This window comes from Patella vulgata, chromosome 7 (genome assembly GCF_932274485.2).
Source record: "Patella vulgata chromosome 7, xgPatVulg1.2, whole genome shotgun sequence".
Taxonomy (NCBI): Eukaryota; Metazoa; Mollusca; class Gastropoda; family Patellidae; genus Patella; species Patella vulgata.
In genome coordinates, this window is record NC_065885.2 from 515643 (window position 1) to 535411 (window position 19769).

Consider the following 19769-nt stretch of genomic DNA (forward strand, 5'->3'; position numbering starts at 1 on the left):
TAGGGTAGCAAGTCTTAAAGAATTGATTCAATTTATCAAGCTCCTGGTGTAATAATTGAATAGGCTAAGCTAAAATTGAATGTTAGTTTTCTTCTTCCAGGTGCATCAGTGTCAAATACATCATGTCAATATTTACACTGTGAAGAATATTATCAGTCATTGTATATTATCAATTAGTGTATACTAATACATCATATCAATATTTACACTGTGAAGAATATTATCAGTCATTGTATATTATCAATCAGTGTAAACTAATACATCATGTCAATATTTACACTGTGAAAAATATTATCAATTACTGTATGGAAACTTATAATAAACATATAAACAAATAATATTATCAGTCAGTGTATTTCAATTCTTACACTGTGAATAATATTATCAGTCATTGTATGGAAACTAATAATAAACATATATATAAACAGTACTTTTATTACAATCTTATATATTATTACAGTTGACAAAATATATAAAACCATCCTGTTGTTATATTGCTGTTGAACTTTTATAAATAATAATTATCTTATAGTAGCATATAATGTAGTATTAAATAAATAATTATTTTATGTTAAAAATACATTCTCACAAAGTATTTATGGAGTGCTTATTTCCAATAAATGTATGATAAATTTGGTATATATTGAAAGCATAAATGCCCAAACTCAACTAGAACAATACTGGATTACTCGAATAACACCCATGGGGCAAGCACTAAGCAAAAATGTCAGGGTATCACTAACTGGCAACCTGATTGTTGTCTGCCAGCTTATTGTGTGCCAGCTTGACTGAGGGAGCGGTTATTATTTCTTGATCAAATGGTTAGGCGGTTTTGGGAACATTGAGGGGTGTAAACGTATAAAGGACTCTGCAATTAAACAGTGGAAAAAGAAGTTGGCAGAAAATAATTCAAGAATTTACTTAGGCCTGAATATGTATGGTAAATAGACATTAAGTAATGACAAAAATACATTCTGAAAAATGGGCCCTCACTCAATCAAGTTAGGTGACAAACCTGGCTTCTAATATAAATTTTTTATAGCTTCAGGTATCTCCTCAGGAATACAAAGTTTTGAGAAGGATTTGAAGCAAATTTTTGATGGATTAATTAATTTGAATATTTTTTTAGCCCAAATATGTCATCAAATCACACGTATCTTTAACATATGAATAATTAATGTACATATGCACTATTCTCATAGGCTACTATAACATACATTGTACATATATATGCACTATTCTCATACTATAACATACATTGTACATATGCACTATTCTCATACTATAACATACATTGTACATATGCACTATTCTCATAGGCTACTATAACATACATTGTACATATGCACTATTCTCATACTATAACATGCATTGTACATATGCACTATTCTCATAGGCTACTATAACATACATTGTACATATATATGTATGAATGACTACCTTATTGTAAATTTCTATTGTATATTTATACAATTTATCTTGTACTATAAAACAAATAATTCTTTAATAGTAACAAATGAATAATCATTTTATAGTAACAAATGAATAATTATTTCATGATAACAAATGGATAATCATTTCATGATAACAAATAGATAATCATTTCATGATTACAATTGGATAATCACTTCATGGTAACATACATGTATGAATAATAATAGAATCTTAAAATAGCATATAAATAACAAAATTATGGTAACATGAATCATTAACTCATGGCAGCATATGAAAAAGTTATTTTACAGTATTATATGAATAAGAATAATGATAAATAACAAGCCAACAGTGAGGCTGATGTCCCCCGCCGAAATCCCAAAATAAATAGATGACACATTTATTTTTTTCAAAAGTATCAAGCAATCAAACAAATTATCACCTATACACTAAGTTTGATCCCTCTCTATCATATAGAATCAAAGTTATCTTGTCCCAAAGCATCGACCAATGAAATTGCTTAGCTTTAACTCGAAATGTTAGTCATTGAACTCACAGTCAAGACATTCACTTAATGAACATCTACATCAAGTTTAAACATTCTACCTCAGTTAAAAGCAGAGTTGTTATGTACCAAAAATGTCTTGACCAATCAAATTGCTTATCGATCCTTAGCCTGAGCAGAAAATTCTCATCAACAAACTTAGTCAAGGTAGTGATATAATGAATCTATACTCAGAGTTTCATCACTCTCACTTAATTAAAACCAAAGTTATCGTGAACCAAAGCATCAACCAATCAGATTGCTTATCTCTGTAGACCGTAAGCAGACAATGTTGATCATCCAACTCCATCAAGGCATTCACCAAATGAACACCTACACCAAGTATGAACATTCTACATGTACCTCAATTAGAAGGAGAGTTGTGTTCCAAAGTCTCGACCAATCAAATTGCTTATCGCTCTGCTTACCCATAAGCAGAAAATGCTTATTTATGGAACTTACTCAAGGTATTGATGAGATAAAACTATACACCAAGTGTCCACACTCTCACTTAATTAGAACTAAAGTTATCGTGTCTCAAAGCATCAACCAATCAAATTGCTTATCTTTGCTTACCCCAAGCAGAAAATGCTCATTTTCGAACTCTATCAAGGCATTCACCTAATAAACACCCACGCTAAGTGTGAACATTATAGCTTTAATTAGAATGGGAGTTATTGTGTTCCAAAGTCTCAACCAATCAAATTGTTTATCGCTCTGCTTACCCTGAGCCTGAGCAGAAAATGCTCATTATCGAACTTAGTCAAGGTATTGTTGTAATAAAACTATACACAAAATTTTATCACTCTCACTTAATTAGAACCAAAGTTATTGTGTCCCAAAGCATCAACCAATCAAATTGCTTATCTTTGCTTACCCTAAGTCGAAAATGCTCATCTTCGCACTCTATCAAGGCATTAACCTAATAAACACCTACACCAAGTTTGAACATTCTAGCTCAATTAGAAGGAGGGTTAATGTGTTCCAAAGTCTCAGCCAATCAAATTGCTTATCGCTCTGCTTACCCTGAGCAGAAAATGCTCATTATCGAACTTAGTCAAGGTAATGATGTAATGAAACTATACACCAAGTTTCATTACTCTCACTTAATTAGAACTCAAGTTATCGTGTCCCAAAGCATCAACCAATCAAATTGCTAATCTCTGCTTACCCTAAGCAGAAAATGCCCATCTTCGAACTCGATCAAGGCATTGACCTAATAAACACCTACACCAAGTTTCAACATTCTAGCTCAATTAGAAAGAGAGTTATTGTGTCCCAAAAAGTGTGACGGACAGACAGACGGACGGACAGACGGACGAACCCATTTTAATAGGGCCCTGCTTTCTTCGAAAGGCGGGGGACAATAATCAAAATATACCATTAAAAGATGCCCTCCCACATAAAATCTGTTTGATTTGATGATTAACAGCTCGTGATAACCTTACATTTTAGTGCACCATGCTTTGGTTGGAAACAAGTACCTTATGTATCTTTAACTGCTCAACAAATAAACATTTCAATAAAGCATATAATTATTTGATGAAACAACACTTCTCTAATTACAATAAATTAAACATATTATTAACATTATGACCGTCTACAACTTACTGGGTATGAACAATCATTAATTCAAATGCTTAATACATATTATCCATTAAAAATATTAATTATATAAGATGCATACAAGCACCATAATACCATAATTTGTTCAAATCTAGAAATATATCCTAAATTCATGCAGTCCAATATATAAACATACAAAATGTACAAACATACAAAATGTACAAACACACTATATGAACCCTGAACCCACCATGACGTCATTGCACTAGCTATCTTGGAATTAATCGAAGTCTGTGTAAATGTAGCCATGAGCAATTATCCAAATAACAAGCATGTCAAGTTTCATGTCGAATTGCAGATAACCAAGTTAATGGTTCTAAAACTAAACTCAACATACTTTATCAATTTTCATTAGATGCATTTTTTAACATTTTAGATTTTTTCTCCAACAGAGATCTATATTCGGTTTGCAGATTGGTAATAGAATGTTTTAAATTGGCAATCGTCACAACCGATTCCACGGCTTGTTTAAAACTAGATTGACTCTTTCGTAAATTCTGTGGTACCAAAACACCAAACCATTTAATAGGGTCAATGACAGTCCCCTCTTTATTGTCTAAATCATCATTTTTAAGCGTTCCGATATTTTCTATTTTTTCTGAATTATCCGTTCCAGTGTTTCTTTTTCTCAATCCACCATCTTCATTTTGTTTTGTAGGTTTTTGGATTTTTGATGATGTGATTTCAAAAGGTTTTGAAGAATTCTTTTCTGTTTCATTTACATCGACTTTTGTCAAAGCTGTCATCGCATTTTGGTTGAACTGTAAAACGCCTACAGCGTTAAGACCCATGTTGTAACGAGCTCGAGAGAGATTCAGGTAGCCATCTTTCATGTATTGTTCTAGAACAGCTTGCTCTTGGTACAGCTGTTTAACGGCGGAGAAGAATTCTATCAGTGTTTCGTCTAACTTAACACAAACTTCTTTTAGATCCATGTTGACAAATTTCAGAGTTCTGGCTCTGTGAAAAAAAGAAATTACAAAATACAATAAAATGGTTTGTTTTAAAGTCTAGCGCACACCCATTCAAATAAACAACAGGCTTCAACGTTTCATTATTAGAATGGCAACTTTTGTGGCTTGAATTCTTACCCAGAGTCTAAGAAATGGGCAAGGGCAATAATATTTCGGGCTGAACAAAAATATGTCCCAACGTTCTGGATTCGGTAAGGTGACGTTTGGGAAACACTTGCATGATAGTTGGGACCAAAGAATCAGTTGAAACGTGGCATGTTGATTGCAATTATTCAGTTTCACGTAAATGTACAGGAAGACATACCGTTAAGTTTACACAATTAATATGTTAAAGCATTCTTAAATATCAGATCAGAAAGCCAATCAGCACTCAATACAAGGCTACTTTGTCATAAAAACATCAGTAAACTAATCTCGGATGTGATCAGTCATTCAAGCTTGTTTACTATTTGATAAAACTAAAACAACTGATGACTAAAAAATTTTTATTTAGTCATCATTTATTATTGTCCGAAACCTCATTATTATTGAGTCTGAATCATCTATAAGTAAGTCTGAACTGTCATTATTCCGTCGTTTCTGAGGAGTCTGAAAACCCAAAACGTTTTCAACATTATCTACGTGTATCTGTGTGGCCATGGGGTACATGTATGATTCTGAATGAAAATTCAGAACAGTCTCTCATTATAAATCTTTTCAACGATCTAAATCACTTAAATATTCACTTTTACACTAAAATAAGCCTGTTAAAAAAATATGAGACTGTATTGTGCCACGCCCACTATCGTTTGTTTGGCTTTGGAATGGACAATTTTTTCTCAAGTTTAAAAAAAAATTGTTTGTACCTACCGGTAACCTTAAATTATAGAAATAAATATCTTCACTTGCTCACGTGGATATGATTTGCATGATGAAAGAACACATATTGACTACAGAAAAATGTCAACACAAAAAGCGGTTTTCACAAGTGGAGGTACTTTTGGTCAGTTGGAAAATAAATAAGAGTAGGCTCCCTTTATCTTCGGGTTATAAAAATTTACTGTAACATAAACAGAGAACGAAAATTCATGAAATTAGATGATATTAGATGCAATTTTTCTTTTTCAAAAGTTAAACTTTTGTACAGATCCCGTATTTTACAGAGGTTAAAATATATTACTTATCAATCATTTTTACTGATTTATTTTCTTAAAAGTTTGTAGGGAAACTTTATTCGTTTACTATCTTTTATAATTACCGGACTTGTTTTTAGAAATCCAATGTTTACAATTTCGGTGTTGAATAATTCGTCCATTCTACAGAATTTTTTTTCAACTTAATGGCATGAATTAGAACATGGAGATGAGTCAACCCCAACCGGTTTTTATTTATGATTTACCAGAAGAACTGTTAGAATTAATTTTGAGTAAAATTTCTCCTTACAATGACATCAAAAATGCCAGCCAAGTCTGCAAACAGTGGAATCGTCTGGTAAAAGGTGAGAATCGAATGTTGGCATGACAGCTAGATCAAGATGGAGATTTATAATGTGTAACAGGCCTTGCCTGAGTAGAGCGAAGCTGATGTGATTGTTGTCAAATAAAACCTTCATAATAAAGTTTCCCCAATTGAAAAAAGAACAAAAAGGTGTGAGGATTATCATTGACGTCAAAATTATCTGACGTCATTTATTCGACGCGTCATAGAAATATTTCTTAGAGACCCAAAATCTCGCAGGGGCGAGATTTGGTAAGTTGACATGCGCTGACATGCGCATTGACAGACATGCGCATTGCCTGTTTTCCCCAGTGTATCCGGTTCCTGTCTGAATTTTTTTTTAATCAACAGTCTGTGGGTGACATTTTCAATTACGCTCCTGTGTTACCGGAAAAGAGCTTTGCTCAAGCACCGCGCTTTGCGCGATGCTTTAGAGCTTCGCTCTATATTATATTATAACCATGGACTTTTAGAAAAAAAATCAGTTTGCGGGGAGAAATAGGAAAAATACTATGGCAACAAGAGAAAATTACATGTATGATGATAAATACCGGTAGCCACACCCGGGTGTGGCAGTTGCGTTAGCATATTAAATTACTGTCTGATTCATCGTAAATTTTAAACGGATTTCTACGATTATGAACAAACTACTTAACTTTGGTTATTATAAACTTACCTGTGTGTTTGCAATGAACTCCCGTTCGATAAAATCCATTGCACAACTAATTATCACAACGATGAGAACAATTTCTCTCTTGAAAAATTTGAAAATTTACTTGTAATTTCGACAGAGTCGATGTCAACAATGTCTTCGTGACGTATTGGTCGAATCCAATATACCTGTTGCGGGGGTTGGTTAACATTGAAAGATAGTTTGACAGCGCGATCATTTTGATCGTATATGGGTTTGGGCGACGAAAAATATCAATTGAAGGCAATTACATAGGAGATTTATATGGAAACCATTGATCGCCAGTCTATCAAATTTTCTTCACAATTAAAATATCACTGATTGCACGGATACTCGTAAAAATAAAGTCATGAATAAACTATAAATATCCTATCTTCTTTATGTTATAAATAATTTAACAAGGATCATGAAGCTTACCTCCGAATTCTCTGAGTGTATTTTTAATTTTATACGCATTCTTTCGATCGAATAATAACCGCTTCAGTAACATCTTTAAGCGTGTTGCGGCAGCCCTCAGCGTGTCTATTGCTGTATTGGGTGCCCGGGTGGGTATATAATGCTACTAAGCCCGTATGACCCCGTAAGAAGCGGAACATTAATTCTCGATTCGACAGTTTTGACCGAAGTGTGATAAAGCCCGTAAAACGAATGTATAGTTGTGTTTGTGCGGCATGCGTGTTCAAAAGTAAATAATCCCATCCGAGTCGCTAATCAAATAATTAGAACAAAATATTTCAAAAAGTAAAGCTATAAAATTTGCAGAGATTTTACTAGAATGTAAAAGACGGTAACTAAATACAGGAATGCGGGTAGTTATGTGTGCGAACGCTCAAACTCAATGCTAATTGTCGCAGGTATCCAGACCACTCGGACCAAAGACTACTCGGACTAAGACCAGTCGGACCAAAACAAGACCAGTCGGACCAATTAAATTATATTATAAGGCTAGACAATATGCTATTTATTTATTATTAAATCACAATACAAAGAAGCAAATAATTCTTATACGGAATTCTTATATTTAGAGTTGTTTGGTTCAATTTTGTGTACGTAAATAAATCAACGATTAGTTTTAAAATTAATTAATAATGGTGCCAAAAAAAAATATCAATCTAATTTTTCTTTACTCTTGCAATGAGACTCGGTATGTCCAGACTTTTGACAGTTTCTACATATACTGGTATACTGTTCTTGTCTGATAGCCTAATTTTACTTTTTCCACATTCGCGGTATCCCCAGTGGTTTCATTCCGTTCTACCCCACTAACCCCTGGGTTACTATATATGGGGGGGGGGGGGGGTGGAGACACGTTTTCAAGTTATCCGCCCTTGATGCGTTAATATAAACAGCACATAATAATACGCAGACCGGACGTTTATATGCCCCTTTTTAAACGTGACTACAAGTGTGGTTCTCGATATTTTGCGATTTGGAATACAATTATCAATTTATTCAAACAACACGTTATTATTAGTTCGAGTAGTCATATTAAAACACACACAATTATCAATTTATTCAAATAACACTTTATTATTGGTTCGAGTAGTCATATTAAAATAAACACAATTATCAATTTATTAAAATAACACTTTATTATTGGTTCGAGTAATTATATTAAAACAAACGCAATTATCAATTTATTAAAACAACATTTTATTATTGGTCCGAGTCGTCTTTCTGTTGGGTCCGAATAGTCTTTTTGTATGGTCCGAGTAGTCTATTTTTTTGGGCTGAGTGGTCTATCACTTGGTCCGACTGGTCTTGAACCGAGTGATCTTTGGTCCGAGTGGTCATGGATTCTTGTCGTAATTGTACTTGAATTTCCTATGCTGTCACCCCTAATACGAAATGATATCTTCCGCAGAGTGACGTAACCATCTTCCATATTGGTATTTTTCTCTGGGAAAAGTTTGTGATATTTCAATTTTTCAAGAGAGAACTTGTTTTCATCGTTGTGATAATTAGTTGTGCAATGGATTTTATCGAACGGGAGTTCATTACAAACACACAGGTAAGTTTATAATAACCAAAGTTAAGTAGTTTGTTCATAATCGAAGAAATCCGTTTAAAATTTACGATGAATCAGACAGTAATAATTATTATCCATTGACCATTGGACTCAGATATGATAATCTTATTCAATAGTCCATTTCCTTGAGTGAAAAAAGTGAAAATGCTCAGCTAAAATCATTAGGATAGTGCACTTCAGGCCTCGAAAGCGACAGGTAGCTTTTCTTCATACCTGTCGCTTCAGTAAATAACCTGTCACTCTCAATTATGAAACTCAAAGACTATTCACATCACACATATCCATACATGTAGGTACACACGCACGTGGTTAGGTCTTTGACGAACATTGCTCTATATAAATATCTTAATATAATATGAAACCTTTTTATTTCTTCGACATCGGAATGCCTAAAAGTTCTTGAAAGTCGGCAAATCTGCTTTGGCTCAGCGACTCGAAGATTCGTACAATTCTATCATCTGTATTCACGTGAATTCAGCAAAGTATCATGGTACCACACTTCCGTACTAAATCGAATACTTCACCGTTGAGTTGTAGAATTCAGATTTTAAAATATCCGTAATAAATTGAATATCAAAACACAAATCACACCTGTGCATGGCACCGTATTTACATGTACCGTGTGCGAAGGACAGATAACGCCACCTGGAATTCCCTTCTCACATATCCGGACTATATTTACGCTACAAATTGTATTTATATATGAAATATTTTTCTGACCTGATTTTTTGATTTTGTCAAATTGTCTTATAAATTATTCATAGCCTTTATTTATGGAAATTGTTTAAAATTTTTTAAATGATTAAATACACCAAGCAACAAGCCGTGTGTATTTCCATTCCAACCACTACTATATTTACTGTGGTGTCGTTACGGTAGAATTATTTCAGGTGACTTGGGGGTGCGTTTTAATTTATTTAGATATAATACTCCATAATGCTATAAACTAGTGTCAAGCAGATGAAAACAAGCGTAGATGGTGTGAAATTCATTGATATAAAATTGTCTACTTCCAAACTGTGTGAGTAACTGTAGCCTACGACAGAGCGAAATGTAAACAGTGCAAATGGCGGCTTTTCGCGGTATTTCCATGCTTAATTCTTGCATTTAGAAGCGAATAATTAAATGTACGTGACGTGAACGTGAGTGGTGTGGTCAATTTACTGAACATCAAGTAAAATTTAGTCGACCTAGTTTTATTTCCTACCTGTCAGACGAAAAAATCGCCTGTCGGTGACAAGTAGACAGGCGAACATTTCGAGCCATGGCACATATTGATGAGTTTTGAAAACATTTATTTATTGAAATTTGTATATAGTTTTAATAAATCATTGTTAAAGTTACAGTCCCAGACTTCACATGTGATGTACATGTAGAGCCTACATAATACATTATCGTGCAAATTTATTATTTAAAGATGCATCATGTAAGATTTAGATAAAGAATTAACAGTTCTCTGGCTATAATACATGTAGTTTGAAAAAAGATAATGAAATTGATCGGAACTACATTGTAGTGCTCGAAATTTATTTTATAACCAAATCACTAACCCACACGGCAAGTCCTAACAAATAATGTACCAGGTATTTGGAAATAGGAATGATGGTAATGTGGAAGTATATTATCGCGATGCAGGAGTGAGGGCGTGTCTAGTCGTTCGGATGGGACAAAAAAACGAGCTCCCATGTACGCGTGCGCATAAAAGATCCTTGACAGTTGGAATTCGATATAAGAGTATGCTGTAGTGCCTTTTCCTGGCAAAATTTCCCTCATAGCACACTGTATGGCGTATGCCCGTCTTCATTAGCCCAGTTCGGAGCAGAACAGTAGGACGTTTAAACCCCATTTCATTTGGTTTTTATATTGTCATCGCCCCTGTCCGTCTACATACAGTTTGTTTGTGGACACTCTACAAGTCACAAGTTTTATCAGATTTTGACGAAACTTGACATGTAGGTTTATCTGATATCTTGCAGAGATCTCGGCTCGTATTTGATTGTAACTTCATGGATTATGTGCTCTTACATGTATTGTACGAAAATTCGCTTTTCTGTTTAGCTTGTTCTATGTCCATGTTGGTGTATCTTGCATGGCAACTGCTTGTTTTTCAATTCGTGCCATTGAGAATCACCAAATACTAGCTCACTTAAGGCTGAAAGGCACATGTAGAAAAATAGCTAATTACGGGAATAGTTCAGAATGAAGTCGAGGTAGTGTCGCTGTTGGGAACTTGATGAAGTGTAGACAGAAATGTCACTGTTTGAAGGAAACCTAGAATATTATGGTACATTGTATATAACCGTTTTCATTATCCCATTGATCCAGAAAAGTAAGACATTGAACCCTACTTCATTTGAATGAAAGTTGTCTAATCATTTGGATGATACGGGAGGGTTGGATGGCTGAATGGTTAGCATGTATCATAGGGTCTGTCATTGAGTCAACTGGTGGGGTTTCGATTCCCCAGTTGTACGTGACAAGGAGCAGGGTCGCCTGTCCAACCTCATGGTTTTCTCCAGGTCCTATGGTTTCCTCCCACTGCTAAAGACCCCTACGTGCAAGCGAATTATTGAAATAAAATTGAATCATGTGTTAGTCCCGAAATGACCTGGTTTGTGTCGAGTCGACATTAAACCCCATCTCTCTCTCTCTCTCTCTCTCGCTCTCTCTCTCTCTCTCTCTCATTTGGATGATACTGAAATCAGAGGTTCCTTTTCCAATATCATTTCCAACACATTAAAGATCTTCTGAATCGAAAGAAGAATAGAGCGGCAGCGCCCTGGGACAAAATTGGTTTATATGAAACTAATTATTTTTTTTCAGGGGTTGTTGTAAAAATCAAACGAAGATTTAATCAAGCGATTGATGGATGTGATATAAACTGGACGAGTATACAAGCGGAATCTGGCCAGACGATAACCAAACGATATTCTCACTGTGCCTGTTATTACGATAAATCACTGTATGTCTGCTGTGGATGTACGGTGACTAATACAACATTTAACGATATCTGGAGGTTTGATTTAACTACCAGACAATGGGTTCGACCATTAGCTGTGGGTGAGGATATAATTTTTATTGTTGAAGTGGTTTCTAGGATTTTTATTGTTGAAGGGGTTTCTATGATTTCTATTGAAGGGGTTTCTAGGATTTTTTGGGAGGTTCCTAGGGGTTTCTCTTTGCTACTCTATGAACTTAAAAAAAATCATGCCCCACGAATTCTGAATTTTAAATCAACATATTACGCAGTTCAGAAATGATTGCTTAATCTCCGAGTGGTTTAAATCATGCACTTTATATCATAAGGTCTGCTATAGAGTCAAGTGGTTTGTACGTGGCAAGGTGAAGGGTCTCCTACACCCTATCTTGTGAGATTTCTCTGGGTAATACTGTTTCCTTGCTCTACTAAAGGTACAAACTAATAATTGGAATAAAAGTGTACCAAATATTAGTTCCATGATGACTTAGTTTGTGTTCAGTGGACATTCAACATCCTTGTCTCATTTACAGTATTTCCGTCATCCACTGTATATGTTACTTGATACGTAATCGTGACAAGCACTTTGGCAAACGTACAAATTTATATTTGTTTTAAAACAGTAGCACAGATCTTCAGATATTGGTACAGAGTTGTCCACACAGAATTAATCCATTTAATTCACAACATGTTCATCTCCATCTAGAACAACTCCAGACTTTTCAGCTAACACCATGGGGTCAAAATATTCATATGTCCACTAATATTTATATTTATTGACTGTTTTAATATTTATAGGTGCTTATCCTTCTCCTAAAGGATGTGCTTCAATGGTGGTATATAAAAGTTATTTAATATTATATGGAGGTTGGAGTCATCCTACACCTTATCCTCTTCATCAGGTAAATCTATCTATAGTATTACCTGTACTTACCTGTAGTATTATAGGTAAATCAGGTTTATTACATGTCTCATGTTTCAATCATGGGGTGAGTGACTGAGTGGTTAGATTATAAGGTCAGTCATTGAGTAAAGTGACGTAGTATGTGACAAGGAGGAGGGTCGACTGTCCAACCTCGTGTGTTTTCTTTGGGTCCACCAGTTTCCTCCCCCTTCTAAAGACAAGACGTCTACGCGTAATCTCCATTCTAAAGACAAGACTCCTACGCCTAATGTAGTGTTTATATCAATATAATTTTATTCATCGATGGAGTTTAACGTCCTACTTTTCTGTACTAATTGTCCGAAAAATAAAAATGGACGATCAGCGACTTAAATTATTTTAAGTATTTAAAACTTACATGTTTTATTTTTTTCAGACATCCAAGTTTTTTAACGAGTTAGATATGTTTAATCCCGAGACTAATCGTTGGTCCCATATCATCCTTGCATCTACGTACACCCCACCTCCTACAGCTGGACATTCAGCTTCTATAGTTGGTGATTCTATGGTTATATTTGGTGGATCACAAGCTCCAGGGCAAGGGTTAGTTTTCTTCTTCAGCTCTGCCAACATCCTAAAAATCTTATAGATGCATTATGTAAGAAACTTAAAACATGGATAATCAAGACTTTGTTTCATTATTGTAACAATGGTAGCTATGAAAAGCGAGACTACGCTAATCTTATGAAAACTCTCAACATTCACAAGTTGGCTAAGAATAAAGTAATTTGACTGATATTTTCTATATATTCCTTTTTCATTATCTATTTTTAGACTGTTTAAGCGAGAATCTTACCTTATACATCTGTACCATAATATACTTGTATAAAGCTGGTCTCACACACTCTCTATCATATTCTGTGATTACCTATAATAGTCTGCAGTAGGAGGATGACTGTAATACCATTTTTATCTCGAGTAGTTTGCTCTCTTGCAGGGAAAGGGTGGATACTCGCCACCCAAATTTAGAAATACCAAATTTTGCATACGATATTTTGATGGCACTTACTGTACAATATCATGATTCTTAACCACTATTCGTATTTTGGCTCTTCGGAACGATATTAGCAAAACTTGGATCCAACCTTTTAACTCTGTAGTGACAAAATGAGGAGTTGTCTTTCTTCATTTTGAACGTTCATTCTCATTTCATTTTATTTCTTTCTTCCTTTTTTGTGGAGTAATATAACGCTCACTAAATGTGCATCAAATATTTATTTACAGAAGTAACGAAGTTTATGTTTTTGATTTTCTTGAATCTTATTGGAGAAAAGAGATTACAGTTGGAGCAAAACCTAATCCACGATATGGACAATCTCAGGTAGGTAGTTAATACTGCCTATTACAATATGTTTTACCTCTCAGGTAGATAGTTAATACTGTCTATTACAATATGTTTTACCTCTCAGGTAGATAGTTAATACTGTCTATTACAATATGTTTTACCTCTCGGGTAGGTAGTTAATACTGTCTATTACAATATTTTTTACCTCTCAGGTAGATACATGTATATAACAATTACATTATGTTTTACATCTTGCAGAAGCCATTTGTTTTAATTTCAAATTGTTTTCATTATGTTAATACTCCCAAAGATCGTAGCAATATTGTTTATATTTATCAAAACATGCTAACTTTGATTAATATCAGACTTGACTGCCCGCACGATTTAGCTGCAACCTATCTTTTATTTTAATGAACAATATTTTTATTCAGTAAATATCTGAATTTAGATTGGGGAACAGGCTATGTCTATATGTATGTAACAATGTCTGTGAGTCCTGTTTGTTTATTTGTGGTGCAGTTCTCCTACATTTACTATTATAAAACATAAAGACATGTTGAGTCTAAAACACATTCTGGGGTGTTGGGTGGTCTAGTGGTTTAATGTTTATGTGTGAAATCAAAAGATCTGTCTTTGAGTCAAGTGGCGTGAGTACGATTCCCCACATAGAAGTGAGAAGGAGTAGGGTCGCCTTTCCCACCTTGTCAGTTTTATCTGTGTCCTCGGGTTCCCTCCCACTGCTAAAGACCCCACCACATTTCTCTCTCTTTGACCAGAATGAAAGAGATTTTATCGTGTTTAAAACATATTTATATTATGTTTAGGTTACTCTAGATGACGGCCATATTTTAATCATGGGTGGATGTGGTGGTGCTAACCAGGTAATAGTTCTAAATTAAATTACATTTATACCAAATCTTGTACTAGTACAGGTAAATAGATGACAGCCATGTAATAAACTCACATAACATTAGTTCTAAAATAAATTACATTTATACCAAATCTTGTACTAGTACTTGAACAAACTAGGTAATATATGATGTTACATACTGTAGAAATTGATCTGTACGTATTTATCACATTGTACAATGGAGGTGTATAATGTTTATATTGTATGGAATACCAGCTCTATTACCCCGGTTGGAGTAGGAGGTAAAATTCCATTTCATTTCCTCCAATGATAGTGGTATCAGGTTTTCTGGAAGAATAAGCATATCCTGCCTTGTGTATGACAACTGTAATTTGATATTAAGTGGTATTCTATACCCATCCTCATAAACAACAAGATCACTAGATATAGCGATAGTTTGGATGTCAGACGGCCATCAGCAGGAGTCAGATCCCTCCACGTGATTTAAATTATTTTGTACAAACTTTCAGATTTTTTCCGATGTGTGGTTGTTGAATTTATCAGACGATGGATGGATGTGGAAAGAAATAAAAGTAGAGAGTTCAGAATTTGCAGCTCCTCAACTGTGGTGTCATCCCGCTTGTAAGGTAAATAGAGCTCATTAACAATTGCTATATTTACTGTGTTAAAGTGATGTCATCCCGGGGTGTAATCAGGGAATTGATATGGCCATGACTTTCAGCTCATTAACCATTGCTATAGTTACTGTGGTAATGTACTGTTTGTAAGGTATAGAGAACAAATAAAATGGGGTTTAACATCCCACTGTTCTGCACCAACATGGATACTGAAGAAAAGTTTAAGCCATACAGTGTGCTATGAGGGAAATTTTTCAAATTCCAAATGTAAAGGGATTTTGTACTGAGGACTTGCTCAGTGGCACTAAGCAAGTAGGTTGTTACTAAGCTTTCTGGAATGCCTGATAACACTTCTGGTAATTACTAATTGCTAATTGCAATAATTCCACTTTCAGCTCTTTCCCAGATATTCTTTAATAAAAAAACAAATTATAAAATATTCATTTTGAAAATCATCAAATGGCAGCGTCAAACTTATATACTGTTCAAAAATAATTGATGATTTTTTTATATTTTAGGTTGGCGATTCGATGATAGTTTTAAGTAAATCAGCAAAACCTTTGACACCTCCAGCATCTAAACCTGTTGTTCGACCATTTATACCACCACCACGTCCTGCAAATTATAACCCCTTATTACACGAACCAGGACCTAGTAGACGTAATCAACCAGACAGTGATGATAGCTCAGGTGATGATAGCTCCTCAGATGAAAGAAAGGATAATCCAACCTACCCTTCGTCATTAAATAACGATAGCTTTGTACATCCTTCCTCATCGAAAACAGCAAGTATTCGACCCGGACACCCATCAGTTCGGCCAAACGCCATGACAAATCGTCAAAAACAGTTAGACACATTACGTAAATATGAAGAACGATTTCGGCAACATCAAGCTACAACATCTCCAGCTCCTAGCCCAACAGATAAACCTGAGAGCCCTTCTAAAGACCGAATATCACCGATGTATATGCATGTTTTAGATATAAGTCATGTGATTGAGACTGGTAGCGCCTCCTGGAAACCGTATAAGGAAATAGTGACGCCCGATACACCAGACGAGACAGTGTTTTTTAGTTTAGTTCACGGTCGTGGAGAATTAATTATGTTCGGTGGTATTGAGAAAGACATAAATTCCATGCAGCGCGGAATGGAGATTAAATCATTGTCTGTTAGTAACAGCGTTTCTATAGTTACTTCAAAACATATCCGTTTTGGTTGATGGACATTCTGCTATAGTTGTATCGATGGACATTGCTAACCTCCAGATTCAAGCTTTTATATTTAGTATAAATCTGCAGCACACCTGTAATTCAGGTATCTTCATTGATCAAATTGGTTGATGATCTTAGTATCGTACATTACATCATTCCTATAAATAAAGCTGTATGTGAAGATTTATTTACATACAATACACCAGATGAATCAATAATAACTTCTTTACCTTCAGGGCATGAAGTAGGCAAAAATACTACTGTTCAGTCAAAATTCTCCTACCTCGCATTTGCACATGTCGCCATAAAAATAAATATACTGTAATATTACATTCTTGTCTCAAGGTGATCACTGCATTGAGTTGATGAGACATTAAAACACTTTCCGTTTTAAGGACGTCCAGTTGAATTTTTTCTTGCATTACAGTCAGATCTATCAACATTCACAATTATCAAAATACAAACTACGGTTTCAATATGTATGTTGGTGAGGATATTGTACTATGATTTAAAATACAAACTAGTTGAAGGTTTGGTGTTGGAGTAAGATTCTGATTAATAAACTAATTAGTTTAGATTAATATTGATGTAATGGTCGTTGTTAGAATGGTGGGGATGTGACTCTGTGGTTAGGTCAGGCATGATTAATTACAGTATTAGAGATAAATATGTGCTACCTTTGCTGAGATTTATTCACTTTAAATTTAGAAGAGGATCAAATGTGTTAGTGATTGTCATCTTTCATTAAATACGTGTAGGTCAGTGCTTTTATTTTGTATTATCGGATGCGACTAAGGTTATTTAAGATTATTGGAAACGTCTAAGGTTACAATATTTTATATTATCGGATGAGTCTAAAGATGAGTCCAATGTTATTTTTGATTATCTGATGTTTCTAAAGTTATTTTCGATTATCTGATGAATCTAAAGTGGTTTATATTATCGGATGATTCAAAAGATGAGTCCAATGTTATTTTCGATTATCTGATGTTTCTAAAGTTATTTTAGATTATCTGATGAATCTAAAGTGGTTTTGGATTATCGAATCAGTGATTTTAACTCCAATTTTTTGAATATTATTCAAATTAATTGCATTTATTTTCTTGTTGAAAAGCCTCATGACATTTTACAGAAAGTTTTCTATAGAGTACCTCTTTTAATGGATTGTTTCTGTAGCTTAAATTCCAAGTCCTCAGACAGTTTTTGTATGGTCTGTTATTAACCTCATATAATACTGCCATATATAGCTATTTGTCAAGTGCCATCTAGTATCATATGACACTGCCATATTTAGCTATTTGTCAAGTGCCATCTTGTAATGCATAATATTATCTCATATATTTTATGGTATTTAATGTAGTAATTCTTGGATTTTAGTATTTATATATGTGTAAAAGATTTGGATTGTACAGAGTTTAGCTTATATTTATCTTATAAAATGCTCACTCTTTACTTTAATTAAATATATTAGATGGTTAAATATCTATGTAATATTGTAGAATAAGAAATTAGCTGATTTAAACAATATGTAATAATATAAGATTTATGCCAAGTACATACAGAGCTTAGAGCATTTCCCTATTGTGATGTAGACTAAGAAATTAGCTGATTTAAACAATATGTGATCATATATAAGATAGCGTTTAGAGTATTTCCCTATTGTGATGTGGATTTTTATGCATTATACATTATCAATATATCCGCTCAAACTTTTATTCAAGTTGACTTTCTATTTATAAAATACCAGATGGATCTTCTCAACAGCTTTTAGTTTCAAGGTTTGTAGTTTTGAAATTTTTTTGACTTGTGTGGCTATTTTATTTATCAACACTATGAACAACTGTACATTAAATTGGTCTGGCCACAAGTTTATAAAACATTCCCATCAGACTTAAGTTAAGAATTTACTCAAAATTGTTTGCCTTATTTTAACTAAAATATAGCCCTTTATAAAACTTTTGTTGTTTTAATGTATCAAATACATCAATAAGAAACTATGTGCAAAGTTTTGTGTTTCTGGATCAAAGATATTTCTCATAAACAGTGATTGAAAGTTGAGTAAATTCTTAACTTAAGTCTGAGAACTGTTTTATGTGAAATAGCTGTATTTATTAATTAATAACGTCCGTTTTCAGCTGGGTGATATCACGGACGAAGGCCTGTTGTATTTCAGTTAAAATATCAGCTATCTTTATATCAATTAAAATAGACTGGACAAAATTGTTCCTGCATTTATTTTTAAAGCTCTATTTTGACGTCAATATTATATAATACGCCACTCATTTCTCATGTGTATATATAAAAGTTAGATTCGCGCCGTTATGTGGGATCTAGAAGAGAGGTAGGTTCATGTCTCACCTATTAGAGCAGGCTTTCCAGTCTGCCATCAAAACAGCTACGGAAAGAGTCTGATTGTATTTCAGACACTAGGTGATGGATTCAGAGAGGCCCCAGGGATTGTATTGAAGATTCTTCAGTACTGGAGTTAGGCTTTAGCTAATAAAAGCTAGGGTCCCACAATTCTCAACGGCCTCACTCAATTCTCCAGGGCCTCACACAATTTGATGCTATAGGTTCTGGTTTGGTAGGTTCTGATTTGGTATGCACCTTTTTGAGACCTTCTGGTTTAACATGTTAACAATAGGTCGCTGGGCATTATGTGATTATGTAGCTATAGTAACTGAGTCTATATTAAGATATATATACTACTAGTTGATGTTATATAAATATATATATTGTCTGGATATGTTTATTATATAAGAAAACAAATAAATAGTTTATATCAAGTTTATATCGAATGTTTTTACTGTAAAGTTAAAGTCCCTGTAGGTCATCTCCAGTTTTTGAGGAAATGTCAAATTGTTCGTGCAGGATGGAGGCCTGACATGGAACAGTGATTAGTCGTTCGGATCGGGCAAAAAACTGCGGTCCTGTGTACAGGTTTGTGCGCACATAAAAGAACCTGTGATTAGTCTTTCAGGTTGGACAAAAAAATTCCGTCATCGCACACTGTATGACGTATGCCGATCTTTATTAGCCCAGTCTTAGCAGAACAGTAGGAGGTTAAATCCCATTTATTCATAAGATATG

At 34.2% G+C, this 19769-nt stretch overlaps 2 protein-coding genes across 3 annotated transcripts in view; one reads left to right on the forward strand and one right to left on the reverse strand.

Annotated features, from left to right (window-relative positions):
- LOC126827736 (coiled-coil domain-containing protein 115) overlaps window positions 1-5552 on the reverse strand; it is a 319045-nt gene extending 313493 nt beyond the window's left edge. Inside the window, exons 1-2 of one of the 2 annotated variants that reach the window (XR_008788764.1) lie at window positions 5428-5552; window positions 2342-4564 (exon numbers count right to left, since the gene is read on the reverse strand). Coding sequence is in view for 1 of the 2 variants with exons in the window: in XM_050557237.2 (XP_050413194.1) it covers window positions 3946-4539 (594 nt within the window). In the remaining variant the exon portion in view is untranslated. Of the gene's footprint in view, window positions 1-419; window positions 4565-5427 lie in introns of those variants that run through there. The other variant, XM_050557237.2, reaches the window with a different exon arrangement.
- A 294-nt stretch (window positions 5553-5846) lies between these two features.
- Window positions 5847-19470, forward strand: LOC126827691 (F-box only protein 42). Its single transcript, XM_050557143.1, has 8 exons — window positions 5847-6055; window positions 11598-11834; window positions 12550-12653; window positions 13071-13237; window positions 13919-14015; window positions 14804-14860; window positions 15360-15476; window positions 15986-19470. The coding sequence occupies exons 1-8, from the start codon at window positions 5914-5916 to the stop codon at window positions 16685-16687; spliced, it is 1623 nt and encodes a 540-aa protein (XP_050413100.1). The 5' UTR covers window positions 5847-5913; the 3' UTR covers window positions 16688-19470.
- The last annotated feature ends 299 nt before the right edge of the window (window positions 19471-19769 follow it).

Bases quoted from the DNA above. Each gene is read 5' to 3' on its own strand.
- LOC126827691 (XM_050557143.1), top strand. From the start codon at position 5,914: ATGGAGATGAGTCAACCCCAACCGGTTTTTATTTATGATTTACCAGAA. The intron at 14,016-14,803 runs GTAGGTAGTTAA...TATTATGTTTAG, and splicing joins CACGATATGGACAATCTCAG to GTTACTCTAGATGACGGCCA. The intron at 15,477-15,985 runs GTAAATAGAGCT...TTTATATTTTAG, and splicing joins GGTGTCATCCCGCTTGTAAG to GTTGGCGATTCGATGATAGT.